This window comes from Octodon degus, unplaced genomic scaffold (genome assembly GCF_000260255.1).
Source record: "Octodon degus isolate 3935 unplaced genomic scaffold, OctDeg1.0 scaffold00010, whole genome shotgun sequence".
In the NCBI taxonomy this organism is placed as follows: Eukaryota; Metazoa; Chordata; class Mammalia; order Rodentia; family Octodontidae; genus Octodon; species Octodon degus.
The window spans coordinates 27235028-27254704 of record NW_004524586.1 but is presented as its reverse complement, the minus strand read 5'-3'; the positions used below and the strand labels follow the sequence as shown (position 1 = coordinate 27254704).

The 19677-nt window shown below is 52.1% G+C and overlaps 1 protein-coding gene and 2 long non-coding RNA genes across 4 annotated transcripts; all 3 read left to right on the top strand.

The window, feature by feature from the left end:
- Positions 1-9: 9 nt before the first annotated feature.
- Positions 10-6008, top strand: Emx2 (empty spiracles homeobox 2). Its single transcript, XM_004625642.2, has 3 exons — positions 10-1239; positions 3136-3320; positions 5515-6008. The coding sequence occupies exons 1-3, from the start codon at positions 831-833 to the stop codon at positions 5680-5682; spliced, it is 762 nt and encodes a 253-aa protein (XP_004625699.1). The 5' UTR covers positions 10-830; the 3' UTR covers positions 5683-6008.
- A 4139-nt stretch (positions 6009-10147) lies between these two features.
- Positions 10148-12711, top strand: LOC111815005. 2 transcript variants are annotated; one of them, XR_002819837.1, is made up of 3 exons: positions 10148-10549; positions 12026-12144; positions 12627-12711. It is a non-coding gene; the product is annotated as an uncharacterized LOC111815005 (long non-coding RNA). The 2 variants fall into 2 exon arrangements; XR_002819836.1 differs by having other exon boundaries at positions 12446-12673.
- A 4142-nt stretch (positions 12712-16853) lies between these two features.
- Positions 16854-18371, top strand: LOC111815006. Its single transcript, XR_002819838.1, has 3 exons — positions 16854-17734; positions 17822-17897; positions 17981-18371. It is a non-coding gene; the product is annotated as an uncharacterized LOC111815006 (long non-coding RNA).
- The last annotated feature ends 1306 nt before the right edge of the window (positions 18372-19677 follow it).

Here is a 19677-nt window from a genome sequence, read left to right as displayed (position 1 = left end):
AGAGGAGGAGGAGAAGAAACCGGAGGAAGAGGAGGAGGCGAAAGAGGAGGAGAGAAGCCACAGCAGGCGCCGCCGGAGCGAGAGAACTCGGAGCGCGGGGCGAAGGCGCGGAGAGGTCGGGCAGCCGGGCCGGCGGGCGGGCGGGCGGCTGGAGGCTCCGCCGGGCCAGCAGCGCCGACTCCGTTCCACTCTCGGCCAGGATCCAGGCCTCCGGGTTCCCAAGCGCTCGCCTCCCTCTGACGCACTTTAAAGAGTCTCCCCCCTTCCACCTCAGGGCGAGTAATAGCGACCAATCATCAAGCCATTTACCAGGCTTCGGAGGAAGCTGTTTATGTGATCCCCGCACTAATTAGGCTCATGAACTAACAAATCGTTTGCACAACTTGTGAAGAAGCGAACACTTCCATGGATTGTCCTTGGACTTAGGGCGCCCTGCCCGCCTTTTGCAGAGGAGAGAAAACTTTTTTTGCCTCCCCCGAGAAACTTTGCCCCCCCTTCTGCCTCTAACTCTGAACCCCCCCCCCACGCCATCTCGAAAAAAAAATTACCCCAATCCACGCCTGCAAATTCTTCTGGAAGGATTTTTCCCCCCTCTCTCCAGGTTGGGCGCGTTTGGTGCAAGATTCTCGGGATCTTCGGCTTTGCCTCTTTCCCCCTCCCCCTCCTTTTCCTTTTCCTTTCCTTTCTTTTTTCCTTTCCTCCCCCCACCCCCACCCGAAACAAACGAGTCCCCAATTTTCGTCGGTCCTCGCCGTGGGCAGCGGGCGGCGGAGGCAGCGCGCTGCGGTCGCCGGGAGCAGGGAGCCCAGGCGCCCGCTCCTCGGCGCAGCATGTTCCAGCCGGCGCCCAAGCGCTGCTTCACCATCGAGTCGCTGGTGGCCAAGGACAGTCCCCTGCCCGCCTCGCGCTCAGAGGACCCCATCCGTCCCGCGGCACTTAGCTACGCCAACTCCAGCCCCATAAATCCGTTCCTCAACGGCTTTCACTCCGCCGCTGCCGCCGCCGCCGCGAGCAGGGGCGTCTACTCCAACCCGGACTTGGTGTTCGCCGAGGCGGTCTCGCACCCACCCAACCCAGCCGTGCCGGTGCACCCGGTACCGCCGCCGCACGCCCTGGCCGCCCACCCCCTGCCCTCCTCGCACTCGCCACACCCCCTCTTCGCCTCGCAGCAGCGGGACCCGTCCACCTTTTACCCCTGGCTCATCCACCGATATCGGTATCTGGGTCATCGCTTCCAAGGTACGTGTCACGTCGCGGGACTGCCGTGCGCCGCTCGCGCTGCATCGTGCTCTGCGCCTGGCCTGCTCGGGTGGGCGCCTGGCAAGGCCTGGGCGGAGGTTCCCCGGACGCGCGGGCCCCGGCTCCTGGTTCGGAGCTGGGCAGCCCAGGCGGGCGTGGTGCCGACCCGCACACTCAGAAGCTACAGCTGGTTTTGGGTGCTGGGCTGCCGACCGACTGACCTCTCGGGAAGGGGCGCGGAGCAAGTTGTTCCTGAGCGCGCTTCGGTCCGGGCAGCCTGGAACAGCTGCTCTGCGCGCCCAGCACCAGGAAGCCCAGAGCCTGCGGGTCCTCAGGCTCCCGCTTCCGTGGGCGATGCCCTGGGTATTGGCTTGGAGAGGCTCGGACAGGGCCTGGCCGCCAGGTTCCCCTCCGACAGTGTTGGACTCGTTCTACACCCACTCCACGCCCCTGCGGCCGGCGACTTCTCCGTCTTCGACCCTTTTTACGGAAGCCGGGCTTCTCTCAGGACCCTCAAAGTATTCCCAAACCCCTGCTTTTTGGAGGCCTGGAGAAAGGGCTCTAACCGGAGGGGGTAAAACCTTCAGGGCTTGGTGCTCTCGCCGAGACCTGCTTAATTGGTGCACAGAGCGGCCGAGCGGGAAGACAGGTTCAGTCTGGTTTTTGTTTTTCTTCCTTTTAAAGGAAATCAACCAGATGGAGAGACGGCCTGGGAAGGAACGACCTGTTTGGGTGTCTTCATTTCTAATTCTAGAGAGTTTTACAATTTGTTTTTCTCTGAGTGAGGACTGGCAAGAAAGTAAAAACTTAGGGGGAACGGGGGCAAGTAGTTTACGGATCCCAATCTGAGTCTGTTTAAAAAAGCAAAACAAAACCAAAACCTACCTTCGGCAGCCGATCAATACCCAGCGGTTGATCAGTAAGTTAACTCTTTACATTCATGCCTGAGCGTAGGTTCAGAAAGATGTCATCATTTCTCTTCCCATAATTAAAAAAAAAAAAATTCCAAACCCTTATCCTTGAAGTGAATTTGCCTCTAGTCCCGCTTAGCTGTCAGTTTGTTTTTATTTGAGCTTATGGCGAACCGATTTCTTACTGTAATAAACGAACCCGAGACAGTGGCTTTTTCTCAGTTTAGGGCTTCCCTTCCGCATCTTCTGCCAGTCCCGTTCCTGGTTGCCCCCCCCCCCCATCTGGAGCCGCTGGTGTCTTCCCTGGGTCTCAGACCCGTAGAGGGAATGGGTGTACAACCCGGTAAACCCTGAGTTTGCAGAGTTTCCATCCCTTTTCTCTCGGCTGTCTCCTCTTTCTCTGGAACCGGGTCCTCCCAAGGCAGTAGCGGAAGAAGCCTTTCACACCCGCTGCAAGATTTCTGTTTTGATCTGGTTACAGCAACTCACCTGTCCTCTACTTTCTCGACTGGGTAGGAAGCCAAAAAAATAAAAAAAAAATTTTTTTTTTAAAAACAAATTCTCGAGAAAATCTTGGGTAACGGCCTTGAGGTCAAAGTCCTTGGAGAGGTTGAAGAGGGCTTCTCTTTGGGGTGGTAAGCACCAATCTCCCAGCCGGGTTCTGCCACCGCTTCCCCTACCCGGGGCACTCGTGGGGAAGATGGCAGGGCCGTGGTGCCAACGCGATTGCGGAGCCCAGGCCAGCAGAGGTCCTTAACCTGAGGACTGAGCTCCTCCAGAGCAGCTGCGGGTTGAGTCCCGCACAGGTGGACGGTCCGACACTGGCAGCTGGACCGGCTTCCCTTTCGTGCGGCCGAGGAGTTCACCCAGCCTTGGCAGCTCGGGTTAAGCGGCCGGCCTGAGCTCAGTGCGGCCGCCCGGCTCGGGAGAAGCGAGGCTTCGGCCAAATGGGCCCCTAATGGCACTTATACTGTGCCCTCTGCAGGGAACGACACAAGCCCCGAGAGTTTCCTTTTGCACAACGCGCTGGCCCGAAAACCTAAGCGGATCCGAACCGCCTTCTCCCCGTCCCAGCTTCTAAGGCTGGAACACGCCTTCGAGAAGAATCACTACGTCGTGGGCGCAGAAAGAAAGCAGCTGGCGCACAGCCTCAGCCTTACGGAAACTCAGGTGAGTGTAGCCCAGGAGGGAAGACACTCAGTCTAGCACAGGCCCCTGGCTGCAGCGGTGGTCCCCAGGTTTGGGCAGGGCACCTAGCACCTTCACCCATAGGGAGTTCCAAGAGAACTAACTCCCCTCCGGGCCTCTGGAAGTGTAACTTCCCAGGTGCCCAGCTTTGTGGAGCTCCAGAGGCATGGGGTGAGCGGATTCTCCCCAGTTCTACAGTGGAGGAGCGGACTTCCTTCTGACCTCTGGGCAGGTCTTGCAGCTCTGGCTAGCACACACACCTCTGTAGTGTTGGTGAAAATTTTGGTGAGATCCTGTGTTGGATACTTGGGTCCAGGAGGAAGGGAAGTGCGGTGGGGTTTTGCAATCGCTTGAGTTGGAGCTTGAGAGTGTAGGGTGGGTTATGGATGAGTTCTAAGCAGCTCTAAGCCAATGGGCTACCACCGGGGCCAGGAGAGTCTGAAGCTGGAGATCAGGCTGCTCTGTGTGTGTGTGTGTGTGTCCCGTTGCAACCACAGACATAAAGCTGGAAGGCTGCAAAGAGTGCCTGAGTTGGGATAGGCCCTGCTGTTTAGTGAAGTCCTGAAGCAGGCCTGGCTTGTCTTGTCCTGCTGCGAAGGGGGCTTAGAGCTGCAGAAGGTGCTACTGTACTAGGCCCATGGGGTAGGGCAAAGTTCCCACAAGACAGTAACATTTTCGGGCAGATTAAGTGGTAGCACTTTTTCTGAGAAGTGCAAAAAGGTCAAGGCTTTTTTGAATCCCCACCCCACCCCATCGTCCTCTGAAAGAAATCAAGGAGAGCCGTGCAGGTTTGTGCCGAGCGGGCACAAGGCGCGGCTGGCTGGTTTCCCCTGGCCAGCCCGGGCGGAGGTGGTCTTTGTCTGCCTGGCTGCCCACACTGCCTTCAGTCTTTGTGTGAATGTCAAGCCCCTAGCACATGGACTGTAGCTTTGGGCGAGGCCAGGGGGAGAAATGAACCATCCTCCTCCTCAATTAGCAGACTCAAAGCAAATTAAACTCAGGCTTGTTCCCACTCAGCTTTTTCTTGGGGCACTTTTGGGGACTAGGGCATTAGGGGAGAGCAAGTTGGATGGGAAGACTTAAAGGGGGGAGTGGTGAGAGACCTCAGGGGCCGGGGATAGGGACTGGGCCAGGGTGCTACTATTGGGACAGGTTTGCTGGGATGTGAAAGGTACAGTCACCGCCAGGTTTTCTCCCCCATTGCTCTCTACTCCAAAGCCTGGACAGTGTTAGTCTTGGTCTTTTTGTTGCTAAATGGGGACCCACCACCCAGCTTCCCCAGGGCCCATCAGTCCGCAGCTGGCTCCAACTTCTTTGCTCTATGGACTTCCAGCAGCTGCCCTGGGGAGGAGACCAGGCTGTCAGCTTTGCCTTGGTGGGAAGGGATGTGGTTCAGTCTGAGAATGACCCTGTCCTATTCTGAGGCTGGACAGTAGGGGGAAGGGATGGGTCTGTCTGTCTGTCTGTCTGTCTATCTGTCTGTCTCTCTAGTCCATGCATGGTCTTCTGGAAGCTTTCACTTTTGAACACCCTTTCCTACTTGGAATGGTCCAGCTGGGTTACACCTGAGGCTTGTGCCCCATCGTCCCCTGGTTTCCTCCAGCTCCACCTCTGCTCACCTGCCTGCATTCCCCTGTAGTGAGGCAGCAGCTCAGCATACCTGGATGGTCTACGGAAGGCCTTGCTTCCTTGTAGAGGCGGCTCTATATTTAGGCACTGCCAGACTGGCAGAAAATAGAAAACGTATTGGGTCTTGCAGGAGCTGTGGCAGCCCAAACTGAGGTCTTTCTTTTGCTGGTTTCCTGGAGGGGAGCTCAGGACAGGTCTCTTTATTTCTCCTTATTTATTATTTTATAAGAGTTGCCAAGCTTTACAAGGCTTATGCCCTCATTGGGATGTGAGTGTTCTAGACTGGGACAGCAGTGAAGGGGCTCAGAGCACCATGGGACCTGGAGCTTGGGGGAAGTCTCTCTGCAAGGGCTTAGAAAGGCCAGATCTGGACTTCCTACCTTCAGGACTAGGAACTCTGCTCCTGGATGGGGCCAGAGGTGGTGACCCTTAGGATATGCATGGGTTTTTGCAGGTCTCGGACTGGGGCCTGGGTGGTGGAAGGGATCAACTTCATAGGATGGTGCTGTGAAAGACCTAACAGGGCCCCACCTACTTCTCCCTCCAGGTAAAAGTATGGTTTCAGAACCGGAGGACTAAGTTCAAAAGACAGAAGCTGGAGGAAGAAGGCTCAGACTCACAACAAAAGAAAAAAGGGACACACCATATCAACCGGTGGAGAATCGCCACCAAGCAGGCGAGTCCAGAGGAAATAGATGTGACCTCAGACGATTAAAAAGACAGACTTACCCCCACAGAAGCAGACAACATGGAACAAAACAGACAGGGAGAGGAGGGGAAGAAGGAAAAACCCTACAAATAAAAAACAAACTGCACACACATTCACCGAGAAAGAGAGGGGATCAGAGACAGAGAGAGCAAAGCGCGTCGCAGACTTTGTACAGCAAGGGCGCTGGGTCCCGATCCAAGAAGGCACCGGGATGGCAGAGGATGGAGGCTTCTTCATCAACTCGCAGCCCTCATCTAAAGAGGCAGCTGAGTGAGTGAGTGAGTGAGAGAGAGAGACGGGGGGGGGAGAGAGAGAGAGAGAGAGAGAGAGAGAGAGAGAGAGAGAGAGAGAAGAGAAGAGAGGGAGGGTGAGAAAAGGAGAAAGAAAATGAGTGAAGAGAGTGAGAAAAGATGAGAGGAGAGGGAGGGAGGGAGGGAGGGAGGGAGGGAGAGAGAGAGAGAGAGAGAGAGAGAGAGAGAGAGAGAGAGAGAGAATGTGACAAAGCTGAACACACTCTGACAAGGGGAGCTATCAGTCAATAGCCAAATTAGGGAGACGAGATGATTGGCAGAGATTGCGTTTATCGTAGTCCACTTTTAAAAATGGTGAAAATACTGATTTTTTTTTAAAAAAAATCTCAACCAGGCACAGGACTTTTAATTTTGCACTGCATAGTGTTTCCCCCCAGTCTTTAAAAATAATTAGTAATACGAAACAAAATTCCACAACTAGCCCTGTCCCACACCTGTTTCCAAAACTTGAATTGCATGTAGCAGTTGTTGGGCAAATGGTGTCTAAAGACAAAAAAATGAATTGTAAGTTTATCTTCCTTTTCAAGACAGGTTCTGTGTGCTTTTTCCTTTATTTTTTTTCCGAGAAATGTGCAGTCTGTAAACACTTTTTGCTACCTTCTGATGTCAAAGTGATTGTGTAAGCGAAATGAAGTAGGCTCAGCGGTAGTGGTCCTCTTGCAGAGAAACGGGGAGCAGGATGGGAATGAGGGTGGTGAGGGAGGGTGCCCCCCAAAAGAATCAGGACTTGTACTAGAAAAAAATTAATTGATCATATTCTTGAACATTCCCTTGCCTAACATTCTGAGGCTTAACACTATGAAGTGAACTGTGTTCAGTGGTTGGAGAAATTGGCTGGGTTCAACCATTCCCGGAAATGACCATTCAAAATTTTAAATCTATCCTTTGCAAAAACTGAAGGATTGTAGTTAGTGGGGACGAAGTTAGTGTGACCAAGAACATGCGGCAAGTTTTCAAGCACTGAGTTTCTCTTCCAAGACCATAGACTTACTAAAGAGAGTGACAAATGCTTCCTTAATGTCTTCTATACCAGAATGTAAATATTTTTGTGTTTTGTGTTAATTTGTTAGAATTCTAACACCCTATATACTTCCAAGAAGTATGTCAATGTCAATATTTTGTCAATAAAGATTTATCAATATGCCCTCAGAGTAGTTGTCTTGGGAAATTGAAGTGGGTCTTGATAAAAAGTATCTCTATGATTTGACCTCAACTAGATTCAAGAAACCCTAGCTCCTCAACCATAAAGGGGCCAGAATAATGTTTTTTGGGGGGAGTGTTTTAAAGAGAGATGATAGTGGGGAAGTGAGATTAAGATCTAAAGTCCTTAAGGGAAGGGGTGGGCTAAAAATTTTCCAAGCAGACCTTTGCCTGTTGGTTGTACGCTGTACTTGAGTTTAGTTTGAACTTTAGGTTTGAAATACTTCTCTTTATTTCTGCTTTTAAAAATTTAGATCTATAGTTTTGAATTGAATGTTCTTCTAGAATAGGGGAAATCACTTATCAGAATTCTGGGACTTTTAAACTTTATTTATGACCTCAAATCCCTTAGGTACACGTCTCCCTGCCCCCCTTCCTTTCTTCCTTTCTTCCTTTCTTATTTCTTTCTTTCCTTTCTTTTTGGCCCCAATGTGCCAAAGGTGATGGGATGAACCCCAAGGCCTTAGGAACCTTATAAGGGAAGCATTCTAAGAAAGCTTCAACTCTTAATTTTAACATTAAAGAAAAAGTTGTAACCATTCTTAGAGGAAACTTAGTCCCCCCCCTTCCTTCCCCTTTCTGGGGGTATGAGGTTGTTTTTGCATGCTTCATTTGCTTCTTATCCTGATAGGCTGCATTAATCAGTTTTATTTCCATTGATAGAGAAACCTCGTCTGTTCTGTTCGAGCTACAAAGCGTCCTGTGAGCTTTTGTGAAAGTGCAAATCAGTTTAAGCAATTATCATACCAGGAATATGAAGGGGAAAGAGGAGGCCTTGCCCAGTGGTCTCCTTTAATCTCTTAATCCATGGATCCAGGGGGGCTGCCTGGACATAATTTAGGACAATCTCCCCACCCTTTACACTGTGATAAGGCCAAGTTACAATGCAGGGCAAAAATACAAGCTTTGTTAACATCCTGCCTTGAAAAGTTAAGATTAGACATTCTGTGCATGTGTGGGGACCATAGGGCACTATGGAAATTTTTCCTTTCTGTTTTTCTTCCCCTTCTCTAAAGCAGAAATTGTTCTTCTTCTATCTCCCTTGCCTGTCTCTCTCTGTGCCTTCTCTCTGTGTCTCTGTCTCTGTCTCTGATTTCCTTTCTCCTCTGTCCCTCTACAGATCTGGATGCTCATAGTGCATTGGTACACAGGCCCTTCTTAGAAAATGTGTGTGTTGTGGGTACGCATAAGAGGGAACTGCTGGGTGCCTCATATGGGGACAGGTGCCACCAGGCTGGGGTATCCCTGAAATGTGGATGGGGCTCTCAGCTGCTTGGGCCGCAGGACTCTTACTGTTAGCTGTCCAGACCTCTCAGTGACTTGATGGTTACTGTCCCCAAACTGAATCCTATCCGCTTAAACAAGTCCAAGTTACCTTTTCTTTCCATCTGTCCTCTAAAACAGTGAATACCTAAAACATAGAGCATAGTCCTGCTAAAATTGAGACTGGCTTTTCCAGGAGAAAAGTCCCATCTTGCTAAAAGGCTATTTTCTGCAGAAACCATATACTTAATTTTTTAAGTATAAGAAAAGGGGGGTGATAGTGGAGATTTTTTGGGAAATGCCCTATGAAGTGTAACAGCAATAAAATCATCAGAGAATACTATTAGCTTTGAGGGAAAAAAAACTAAAAGCTTTATTACAAACCAAGCTTTGAAAATAGGGGGGATTAGGCGGCTGAAAGGGTCCCACAATGGTAAGAAGAAAAGGTTTCATGCTAATGAGGTTAATGCCCTTTGTATCTCAGGCCTCCACATCTTCATTACGCGCTATCTCCGGCTGCACGGAGCGGCTCAGAGAGCCTCAATCCACTCCAACGCCCCCCTTCCCGGCCCAAAGAAGGATTTGATAGCAGCTCTGTTCAAACTAGATAATTATATCTTTTCAAGTCGGAATTAAGATAAAGAAAGTGAAGCAGAGGCGGCTAGCCTTGATCCACTGCAAACAAATTTGGCGCACTTTCGAGTCCTTCCCCCGCCTCGAAAAGGCAGGACAGCAGCTTATTAGCCGCTCGTTTGCTTTATTAATTCATCTATTTAAAGTGGCAGGATTAGAGCGTCTAATGCGGACGCGGCTGCCGTGGCGCTGAGGAATATAAATATTTGCGAGATGCCATCCCACGATGCCTATCTGGGTGTGGGGCGCCGGGCAGGGTTCGCGGGGCGCGCGTGCTCGGGTTTCGGCCCCTTAGCGCACGCAGAGCTGGAGCCCTCTGGGCACGGATGTATGGGAGTCGCGTGCCCCCTCGTGTTACATAGGTGCCAGGTTTCGGTGTCCCTGGTCAGGGTTCTGTGGGCGTTGCGGGCCAGGCTCTGCGTCCCTCTCTGTACCCGGCCAACTATAGGCACGTTGCCATGTGTCCTGCCTGTGACCTCGAAAGGGAATGTAGGTTACGAATTTGATCCACGTCCCGCTTTCTTGACGGCTGTCTGTGCGTTCCCCGTGCCAAATGGCTGTTCAGGAGACGCGGGTTTGAGTCTGTGTTGCCCCAGCGGGCCAGACTGAATATACAAAGCGAGCGAGTGAGCGAGCCGCGCCAGGCTCCCCGCGACTTACACGTGGGCTCCGTGAGCGTTCCTCGCTTCGAAACCTGTTCCTCAGCGAAGGAGCCAGAAACTTCTGAGGTGACAGGAGGCTAGGACCTCCGACAGTTCCCTTTGCTAGCTCTCGCTCGGGGGTTTTTGGTCCTCCCAGCTTCTTCGGACTCTGCTCTTGGCAACCAAGCCCAGCTGGAGCGGGTGCGTTGGCCACAGCCGGGAACCTGCCGGGCCACTTTTGTGCGAGGGGCGGATTGTGGCAGCCGGGTGGCGCGCCAAGCGGGCCAGGCAGAAAGGGGGCTCGGGCCTGCGCGCAGCTTTGGAAATCTCGGCTCCTCCCAGTCCCCGCCTTGAGTCGCAGAAAACAAAGTCCTGGACGCGAGGGCTGGTTAGGGAGGGACTCTGGCGGGTCGGAGGCCTGGCCGGGGCCGGCTCCAGGCTGGAGCATGCGAGCCCGGCTTCCCACATGTGGGCAGTTGCAAGTTTGTGCGAGGGTGAGTTAGGGTGAAGGTCTGTGATTGTGTTTGCACAGAATGGGCGTTCTCGTCTGTGATACAGCTGTTTGTGTGGCCAGGCAATTGCGCGTCTCCCCCAGGACTTCGATCAGTTCGTGTGGTGTTGATTGAGATAGAGCCCCTGAGATCAGTGCTACTTGTGCAGATCGTGCGGCTGTGACAAGACGTCGGTCTTCCCTTCTATACGAAGCGCTTTGAGTTAGGACAAGAACTTACAGCTGCGGGGCTGCGGGGTTCCTATAAAGGGGCGGATCTGCAAGGCACCAGGTCTGCATTCTACTCAAGTTGTGCGTCTCAGGATGGGACCTCTGTGAGTTTCCGTGTTTGGGTGAAGGGCCCCTGGGATGAGCACCCGTGCCCCTCACTACGGCGACATTTGTATGTCTGGGGATCTAGAGAGATTGTGTGTGTGTGTGTGTGTGTGTGTGTCGGAATCTGGTGAAGAGGCTTGGGTTGGGCTGGTCCCAAAGCGCATCAACAACTCCGGAGTTCGGCAAACAACAGCCATTTTTTGTAACCGTGCGTTTTTCTAGACCTGCCTTCATTATTCCGACAATCAAGCGCTTGATTTATTTAGGTGCCTCCTCGCAGCAGCGGCGGGCGGGGCAGGGGATGCGGGCCTTCAGCCCTGGCCTCCCCGCCCCCTAGCCCGGATGCGGAGCTGCGGGCTGCCTCGGCAGCTCAGCCCCCTGATTTATTTCCCCCAACCAGCTCCACAGCGAGGGGGAAGTGGGAGTTTTGAGAACCCTCTGACTCTAGCCGTGACCCCGCTCAGGGAGGCAGCGCCTCTCCGCTCGACGCTGAGCGCCGCCGGGAAACCCGAGGCGGCTCTACGCTTGAAAGCGAAAGGTCCATTCATCAGCCGCTGCTAGCTTCTAATTGGCCTTTTGTTCATTAGTGCCTGTTGCACAGCAGGGGAGCTCGGGAGGGCTGCAGGGCTGTAAGTCGGGGTGTTCGGGGTTGCCGGGACCGAAGTCCGGGGCTGAAGTCTTGGAGGGGAAAAGCCCGTCGCACTCCTGCGAGGGGGCGCCAGAGCGCGCTACAGATCACGACCACGTGCGGAAATGCGCTCGCGGCAGCCGCCAGCCGCGGCCTTGTCCCGGGCCTTCCTCCCCACCCCACCTCCACCTGCAAAGCAGCCCTCTCCTCGGCTGCGCGCCCTCGAGTTTCCGGACCCGCCTGCCTGTGTCTCCCAAGTTCCCGGGCCTGGCGCGGGCCCCGCAGGCCCGGCTGCACGCAGATCTTCTGCTTCTTCGTGCTTCCGGTTCATTTGCCGAGGCTTCCTTCTTCCTCCTGAGAGCCTCTGGGCTCCCTTCCCTCTAAGCTCACCCAATGCAGCGTCCTGCAGCCGGCGCTTCGCTTCGCCGAGTGGGGGCCTAAACACTTTGGGGCTCAGCAGGGAGGGTAGAGGGGGGAAGACCAGGTTCCTACCTCGCCCCACGCTGCCCCCCTCTCAAGTCAAATCTGCCCTTCCCTTTCTGCCTCCCATCCTGTGTCCGGTTTCGAAGCCACACTTTGCTGCCTCTCAGCTGCACTGTCACTGCCCCACTGCACATCCTCTGGGCGAGCCTCGAAAAAGAGAGGAGACCTAAGGTAGATCTGAAGGCCGAGAAGCACCTGAGGAGCCCTGAGGTGCTCCCATGGGATGGGGTCGCTTTTGAAAAATGAGCGAGGAGACCTGCTTTAGTGGCTGCCTACCCACAGTCTCCTGACCTGGGAGCATCGGCGGCCGGGGGCTCCTGCCCTCGCCAGCTCTAGGCCCTATATATAGCCCCTGTCTCTATAGCCCTGGCTGGACCCTGACGTCAGGAAGAACTTGATCTGGCCTGCTTCACTCCTGCTTCTGAAACTGATCCTTGAAATGAGAGAACAGACTCTACACAATTCCCATGGCCTTGACATAAGGTACAGCGATAAATATACACCACTAATGAGCAATTACCATATAATCACCTTCCAATTAGCTCGCATAATGATGAATTAAACATTCTAGCAGGCGGGATTAGGTTTCTTACTTTGTATATTATTTACGAAGGCTATAGCTTCTGCAAAGAACCAAATATCAAATTAGATGGGGAATTTTCACCTGCGGATAATTATGCATTCAGGCCAGCAGCCTGTTCTGGTCACTTGTCAAAAGAGGCCTCCTGCAATGTACTGACCAGTTTATCTGGGCTTCTGTTTTCCCTTTTCCTTTTCTTTTTAGGTCGGTTGCCTTCCCCTTGCCCTTTCACCACGCTGACCCGTGGGGTCAGATACTAACGGGCTGGAGAACCACGGCTGGGTCACGTTTGGGGAGGAACCTCAGTCTTGCAGGGAAGATGGAGGTGCAGACACGCAGGCCCTGTCCACATGGTCACTTGGGCCCTTGTCCCGTTTCTCTCCAGCCCAGCATGGAAGCCTCAGCTTGAGGGGGCTCAATGCCGCCGCAGGAGCGATTGGAGCACGGACTGGGCGTCTCCTTCGGCAGCAGCACCTGCCCCACCGAGGACCCTAAGGCGCCCCAGGGACATCACTGCGATCCTTGCAGTCTTTTACTCCCATTCCCACCCCAGTAAAGGGAGGGAAAGGCTGATGGTGGTGGGGATAAGAAACGGAACAACAAACCTCCACCCGGATCACAACCACCTCTAGTGTTCGGAAATGAATTTTGGCAAGAGATTAGTTCCTAATCTGATCTAACACGGCTGACATTTGGGAAGAAGATGAAAATGGCAGCTCAATTTCATTCTGAAACGGGGTCACTTCTCGGGGCTCTGATCCTCGGGGAATGTAGATGCCCCTCCCCCCTCTCCCCTAAAACAGAGAAGCTGTAGGGGCAGTTAGTGCTGGGACTGCCACCTTCTCAGGACAGCAGGAGCTGCAAAGGACCCTCACCTGCCCAGGTTGAAGGCTGCTGTGTGTGTGTGTGTGGGGGGGGGGAAGGTAGGGGGCTGCCTGGCTGGGCAGCTTCCTTCACCACCTGCTTGGGCCAGGTAAGGGACTCCTGGACCCAGTGGAGGTCCAGGAAGCCTCTTCTTTGTAGAGGGTTCGTGGAAGATAAGATAGTGTCAGAAGTCAGTGATGAGATATTAAAATGCAGTGTCCTCTGGGGCTGCCACAGCCTTCCACACCAGGGCCATGTGGCTGGCCTCTGCAGGAGGACGGAGGCCGCAGATGTGTTACAGTCCCTCCACTCAACTGTACGAGGCTGTGAGGTCCTGGGAGGCAGCAGCCAGGAAAGCCTGGAAAATCTCCTTTCCAGGAGGTGGGCGGGCCGTGCTCTTGCTCGCCCGGCTGGCCCTGGAGTACTCAGCCCAGCACTCATGGAGGTCCCTTGTGACAGCCTCATCCTGTGTCAGCTGCTGTGGTTGGGAGCCTGCCACTTCAGTCCTGTTTTGAGAGGAATCTGAAGGCCTGGACACTTCCGAGGCCCTCCCTGTCTGTGGGCATGGAACTTGTGGGTCGTTAGATGGATTATCATCAGTGTAGGCCAAGGACCAGTGGAGAATCTGGCTTGGGCCCTCAGTCATGAGCACGGGGATGCAGGCAGTTCCGTGCCCGAGTCTGGCCATGCACCTTACATACTGGAGGCCACGTATTCATGAATGACTGTACCCAAATGTTGTGCAGTGTGTAGCTGAGCATGTGGATCCAGGGATTGAACTCAGGCCCTTGTGCTTGCCAGGGAAGCGCTTATTCCACTGAGCCATCTCCCCGGCCCAAGTGTGACAGTCTTGAAAGTGCTTTCCTTACTGAGAGTCAGCTTTTTTCTAAGTCCCCCTTGACTGGAGCACACCTAGCTAAGGACTGTCCTTTGCTCCTTTAGCAGTGGAGAGGCTCTGAGTGGCAGCTGCCACTGCCCCCTGTGGCCCTCAGGGTTTCTGAATGTCACGCAGAGGCTGGTCATCACCACAGGTGTGTGTGCATTTGTGGGTGGGCCGAGTCACTGGAGTACTCATGAATATAGGAGTGCTTGGGAGTGTGTGTTTATGACCATGTGTGTGTGCGAGAGAGCCTGCAAGTACATATGTGAATGTGACTGTGTGTGCATGCGTACACAGGTATGATGATGGGGTAGGGCATGATGGAACAAGCTTGTGGGATCCCGGGCAGGGGCATGGCAGGGTGTTACAATTGGCTTCCCTGGCAACTCATCCCTCCTCGTGCTGCATGGTGCCCCTTCAGCTAAGGCTGGCTGCCCCTGGGAGGCCTACCCCTCCCTTCCCAGCTTCCTCTTCCTGCATTCAAATGTCTGCAATTATGCCCTTCCACAAAAGCCAGAAGTGGTGTCTAGTACTGTGGATCCTTTCAAGTGGATAGCGGCTGCTTTGTTAAGTCAACGACGCCATGTAATTCAGATGACATCTCTTAATTATTGTATAGGAGCAGCAGAGAGGGGCTTAGTACTACCTGGGGGAAGAGGGTGTCCAGTGCTGAGATTCATGGAAAGCCAGAGCCCTCTAAGAAGCCTCAGCTGGGCATAGTGGTGTATGTCTGCAATCCCAGTGTTCTAGGCAGCTGAGACAGGAGGATTGCAAGCAAAAGCCTGGGCATTTTAACAGTGTAGGGGGACCCCTATCTCAGTGTAAGAAATAAAAAAGGGCTGGGGATATTTTTTAGTGCAAAGACTTTGGGTTCAATCCCCATACTGCAAAACCAAAATCAAAACCAAAAACTTGTCTTCTCTGCCTACAGCCCCTGCCCTCCCACAACTTGCTTCCCCTAAATCTTGAGTTTCATGACTGCAAAGGAAATTCTTTTGAGAAAGTGTTGTGGATTAGCTCTGCCTGTCAGTCTCAGGAGAGAGGAAGAAGAGGACATGTGCTGCCGTGTGTGACGGACGTGCCTTGGCCCATGCCCTAGGTGCATCAGCAGTCTGTGCACACTGTGGGAGAACAGTTTGGAAGGATCCAGAACTTCTGGCTCCCTTGAAGGGAGCACGTAGGCTGAGAGTCTCTGGGAGGCCAGCACCAGCCTAGTGCTTAGCTCAGAAACTCTCCTCTTCTGGCCCCAGGGCTATGAATAGGCACCACTTCTGCAAGACCGGCTACAAGCTGGCACTTTACCAACAGTGGTGCTTCTCACCCACTCCTCCCCACTGGCCAAGGTGTCTCCCTTCCTACCACAGCCCCCATGGCTCTCTGTGCTGCAGACCAGAGAGGTGATGGGGTGTGGCTGGGGAGGAAGAGGGTCTGGTCTGGTCTGTTCTCCTGCCCAGTTACCTGACCTGCTTTCTACTACTGCTGAAAGAAACCAAACAGGAAGGAGCCAATGTAAGCTTACGATCCTGGGGCTTTCTGTTGCCCATTGGATTGTGGTTTTCACTCAGATCTGCAACTCTGTGCTCTGCTTGCTTAGGCCAGGAAGGTTTCTCTCTCAAACTTTGTGCCCCTTCTTTAGGGCTCGCTCCTTCCTTTCCTTCCTTCCTTCCTTCTTTGCTTCCTTAATGTCTATTATCTTCTCTCTCTCTCTCTCTCTCTCTCTCTCTCTCTCTCTCTCTCTCTCTCTGGAATTTAGTTCACAGATGTATTTATTCATATGTGAACTGACATATATATGAGATTGTTAAGTATAGCTTACTATAGGGAAAAATTTTGAAGCACTCTAAATGGCCATGGGTAGAGAATTGGTGAAATAACTTAACTTACGGTGGGATGGCATTCAGCATTCAAGAGAGACAGGGCTTCTCTTCCAGTGAAAAAGAATGAGATATATTTAGTGTTCTAAAATGGGAGGATCAGGGGCCCGGGAGATGGCTCAGTGGAATAAGCGCTTCCCTGGGAAGCACAAGGGCCTGAGTTCAGTCCCCGGTTCCGCCAAAAAATAAAAAATAAAAAAAATAAAATGGGAGGATCTTTCAGATATGTAAATGTTAATTGATAAAAACGAAAGCATATGCATGGAATATCATCCATGTGATAGAAATGCATACAAAGTACATGTGTGTATCGGAACTTGTTTTTAATCATTTTAGGAGGATACAAATGGAGCTGGTAGAAGTGGTGTCTGCAGTCTGTTCTGAGTGCAAAGGCATGGTTTCCAGCTTTCTCAGCACCTGGCTGCTCCCCTTCAGAGGCAGCCTGTCTCTCTTGAATGCTAATGGCCCCTTCACTGTAGTATCCCCAGAATGAAGCCCCACGATCCTGGAGGTTCCTTCCAGAGCTAAGAGGATCAGGTCTCTCCCCTCCCTTATGCCAGCCAGCACACATCGGTGAATACAGCCCAAGATGGCCTGTGCTTAGTCACAGAGGGTGGCCAGCTCCACTTGCCCTCCAGGGGGGAAGCCTATGGAGGAGCCCCCTGCTGGTCACACAGCCTGAGCTTAGAGGGTTCCAGTGCTGAGAAGCTCTGACCCTCAACGTTGCCTCACCTCTCCTGAAAAAGCTTACAATGTTACGATTTCCATAAAGCTTCATTGATGACATGTCGGTTGTTTGAGGCATTTTCTTTTTCTTTCTTTCTTTAAAAAATATATTTGGTACAGGGTCTCACTACACAGCTCAGACTTGTAGTGATCCTCTTGTTTTCAGCCTCCCCAGCGCTGAGATTACAGGTGTGTGCCACCATGCACAGTCTCAGTGGCTACCTCAGGGCACCCCAGGGGTGGAGTCAGTGTGGCACATGGTGCTGGGGATCGAACCCTGGTCTCTGTGCTTGCCTAAGCAGATGCTTAGTCCACTGAGCCATCTCGCCAGCCATGTCTGAGGCATTTTCTTTCTGCCTGCTTCTGCCTATTAGTATGAAAAGCATTCAAATGTACGTACCAGTGGTGCAATTAGTGTAATATGTCCACATTCATCTCTAATATTTTCTGGTTTGAGTGTTGTGTCTTCCCTCCAACATTGTATTAAGTTCTAACTTCCAATAATGCAGAATGTGACCTCATTTGGAGATAGGATCTTTATAAAGGTAACTAAATTAAAATATGGCTGTATGATCCCTAATTCATTTTAACTAATGATTTTGTAAGAATAAGAAATTTGGACCCAAGTGAGCACAGAAGATCTGAAAAAAAGATGATCTGAAGACACGGGCAAGGACTGATATTTACACACCAAGGATAGGGACAGATCCTTCCTTCAGAAGGCCCAAGCTGCCAACATCTCGATTTTGGATTTCTGACCTTGAAAATGGCGAGAGAATAAATTTCTGCTGTTTCAATCACCCTGTCTGTTGTACTGCTTTGTTATAGTGGCTCTAGCAAGCTAATACAAGTAACCAACTCAACATCCAATGTGTTGTATTTTTCTCTGGTCTTTCCTGTTCCAGGCTATGAGGCAAATTCTAGAATTTTATCTTTTCCCTAGTAAAAGTTTTACTATGCACCTGTAACCAGTTTCTTTTAAAAATTTAATGCAATACCATAATTGCTTAATAATTGTATTGTCCAGGGGTGGATGCCCTTAATTGTGGGGAGACAGCTCCGTGGTGACTCAGCCCAGCCAGGCTGGGTGCTGGACTCTTCTCAGGGTGTGGCTTCACTTCCCTTGGACACCAGACCTTGTGTGGCCAGGTAAGCCAGCCCTCCAGTTCTGTGCCCTCTCATGTCGGTGAAGTCTGGTGATTCACCAATGTCTGCTAGTTTTTTGGCTCTGCTCAGAGCCCTCTGGTCAGCTCATATCAGTGCACTTGAACAGCAAGAACACCCAAAGGATCCATGAGTCACATTTCATAAGGTATTCTCAGAAATTTCCAGAGACATTCCCCAAAGCAACACAAAATACATGAACTAAAAATATATGCTTAATCCTTTTGCAAGCTGGGAGAGGTGAAGGCATGAAAAGGCCCAACAGACCTAGTCAGAAGCTAGCAGACAGAAGATCTGTTACACATGCAATAACGGAAAGAACTGAATCGAATGAATAAGAAGAACAAGTAATAAACATCTTAAGAGCTGCATCTACTAAATGACTCCTGGAGCCCCTTACTTTGCATTCACAGTAGCGAATTCTGACGTCAATTCTGTGAAGCAAAGGCCGTGAGATTACTCCCATTTTGCAAACAGAAACAGAGCACTAAGGATTTTTTTTGCCTAAGGTGTCAGAGCAGAAGTGGCTGGGACCAGGCTGGATGTGAGGTGAGTGTGACCTAAACTATGCTTTGAAGTAATAAACAACAACAATAACAAAATAAACTATGCTTTGAGTGCCCCTGTAGCGCAGGCTCTGGGCCGAGGGCTTTACCTGTGTTGTTTCCTTAATCTTCGCGGCCTTTCCATCACCTAGGTTCTGGGAGCAAATTCATTCTACACATGAGGGCACCAAGACTCGTGAGGTACCGTGATGCTCTCGAGGAGCTCCAGGTGAGAGTGGCAGGATAGGACTCGAACCCATGGCTCCTAACTCTGGCATCTGTGTGTGCAATCCATAATTCTTCATCTCTAACTCTGCATACCTAAACTATATCTATGGTAGCTCAGGGGACTTTCTGATGACACAGGAGACAGTGACAATTCTGAGCCTACAGTTTTTTACACCCCAGACTAGCTCCCTGAAGTGTGACCAGGAGGTGGCCTGCACACAGATGGAGCTATTGGCTCAGGTTGGCGCCCTCCTGCTCCATGGGGGAAGAGGGATATTTGGATGTGGTGCCCTCTGGAGACAGCAAGAATTTCCTTCCTAAAAAAGTGTGTGTGTGTGTGTGTGTGTGTACGTGCAGTGCACTGTAGCATATATGTATATTTTGGGGGAAGCCTAGGTGCCTCTTCCCTCATTTGCGATGTGCCGGTCCTGCAGAGGGGGCTCTCAGGGTCTCAGGAGGAAAGCTTTGCCCCTGTCCCCCTTGAGCAGGGGCAGCCTTAGCTGCAGCCCCCTACTGTGCCCAGCTTGGAATCCAGGGACCTCCAGCACTGGGTGTCTGGGGCAGAGCTGCTGGTGCCCAAGAGCTGCCTTGTTAGGAGAGAATAAGAGGGGGTGGGGCCATGCGAAGGCCAGTGTGGGCGAGCCCTGCAGCCTTCTCTGGTTCTCTGAACCCCTCAGGAAGGTTCCTGGCACACACTGGTGGCTTCCTGGGAACAGCTGGCTGGCTCTGCCCTCGGCTCGGGGATGCTGGGGTCTGTGGCCTTGGAACACAGCCACAGGGATGCAGCCTCTCCCAGCAAAGCCAAAGCCGGCTGCCTGTTTCCTGTGGCTGTGGCTGCATTGTTAAGCAGTGTCCCGGCAGGTAATTACACCCAGGGCAGCTCAGTTGCACCCTTAGCAAATTAGGTGCTGATCCGAAGGTGTAATTAAGCAAAAGTGAACGCAGTCTAGCCATTGCTAGCGCATTTGCTCGCAGGTGTAGCATTCCAGGAGAAAGTAAGTTCAAAGCCCAGTGAGGCTCCTTCTGCTTCTGTGACCCTCCCTGCTCTCTGGACAGGCCTCATACCCTGGAGCCAACTTTGGCTTGATTTCTAAATATTGGGGAGCACCTTTGGATGTGTCAGGGTGGTAAGCACAATTAGCGTTCTTTAGAAAC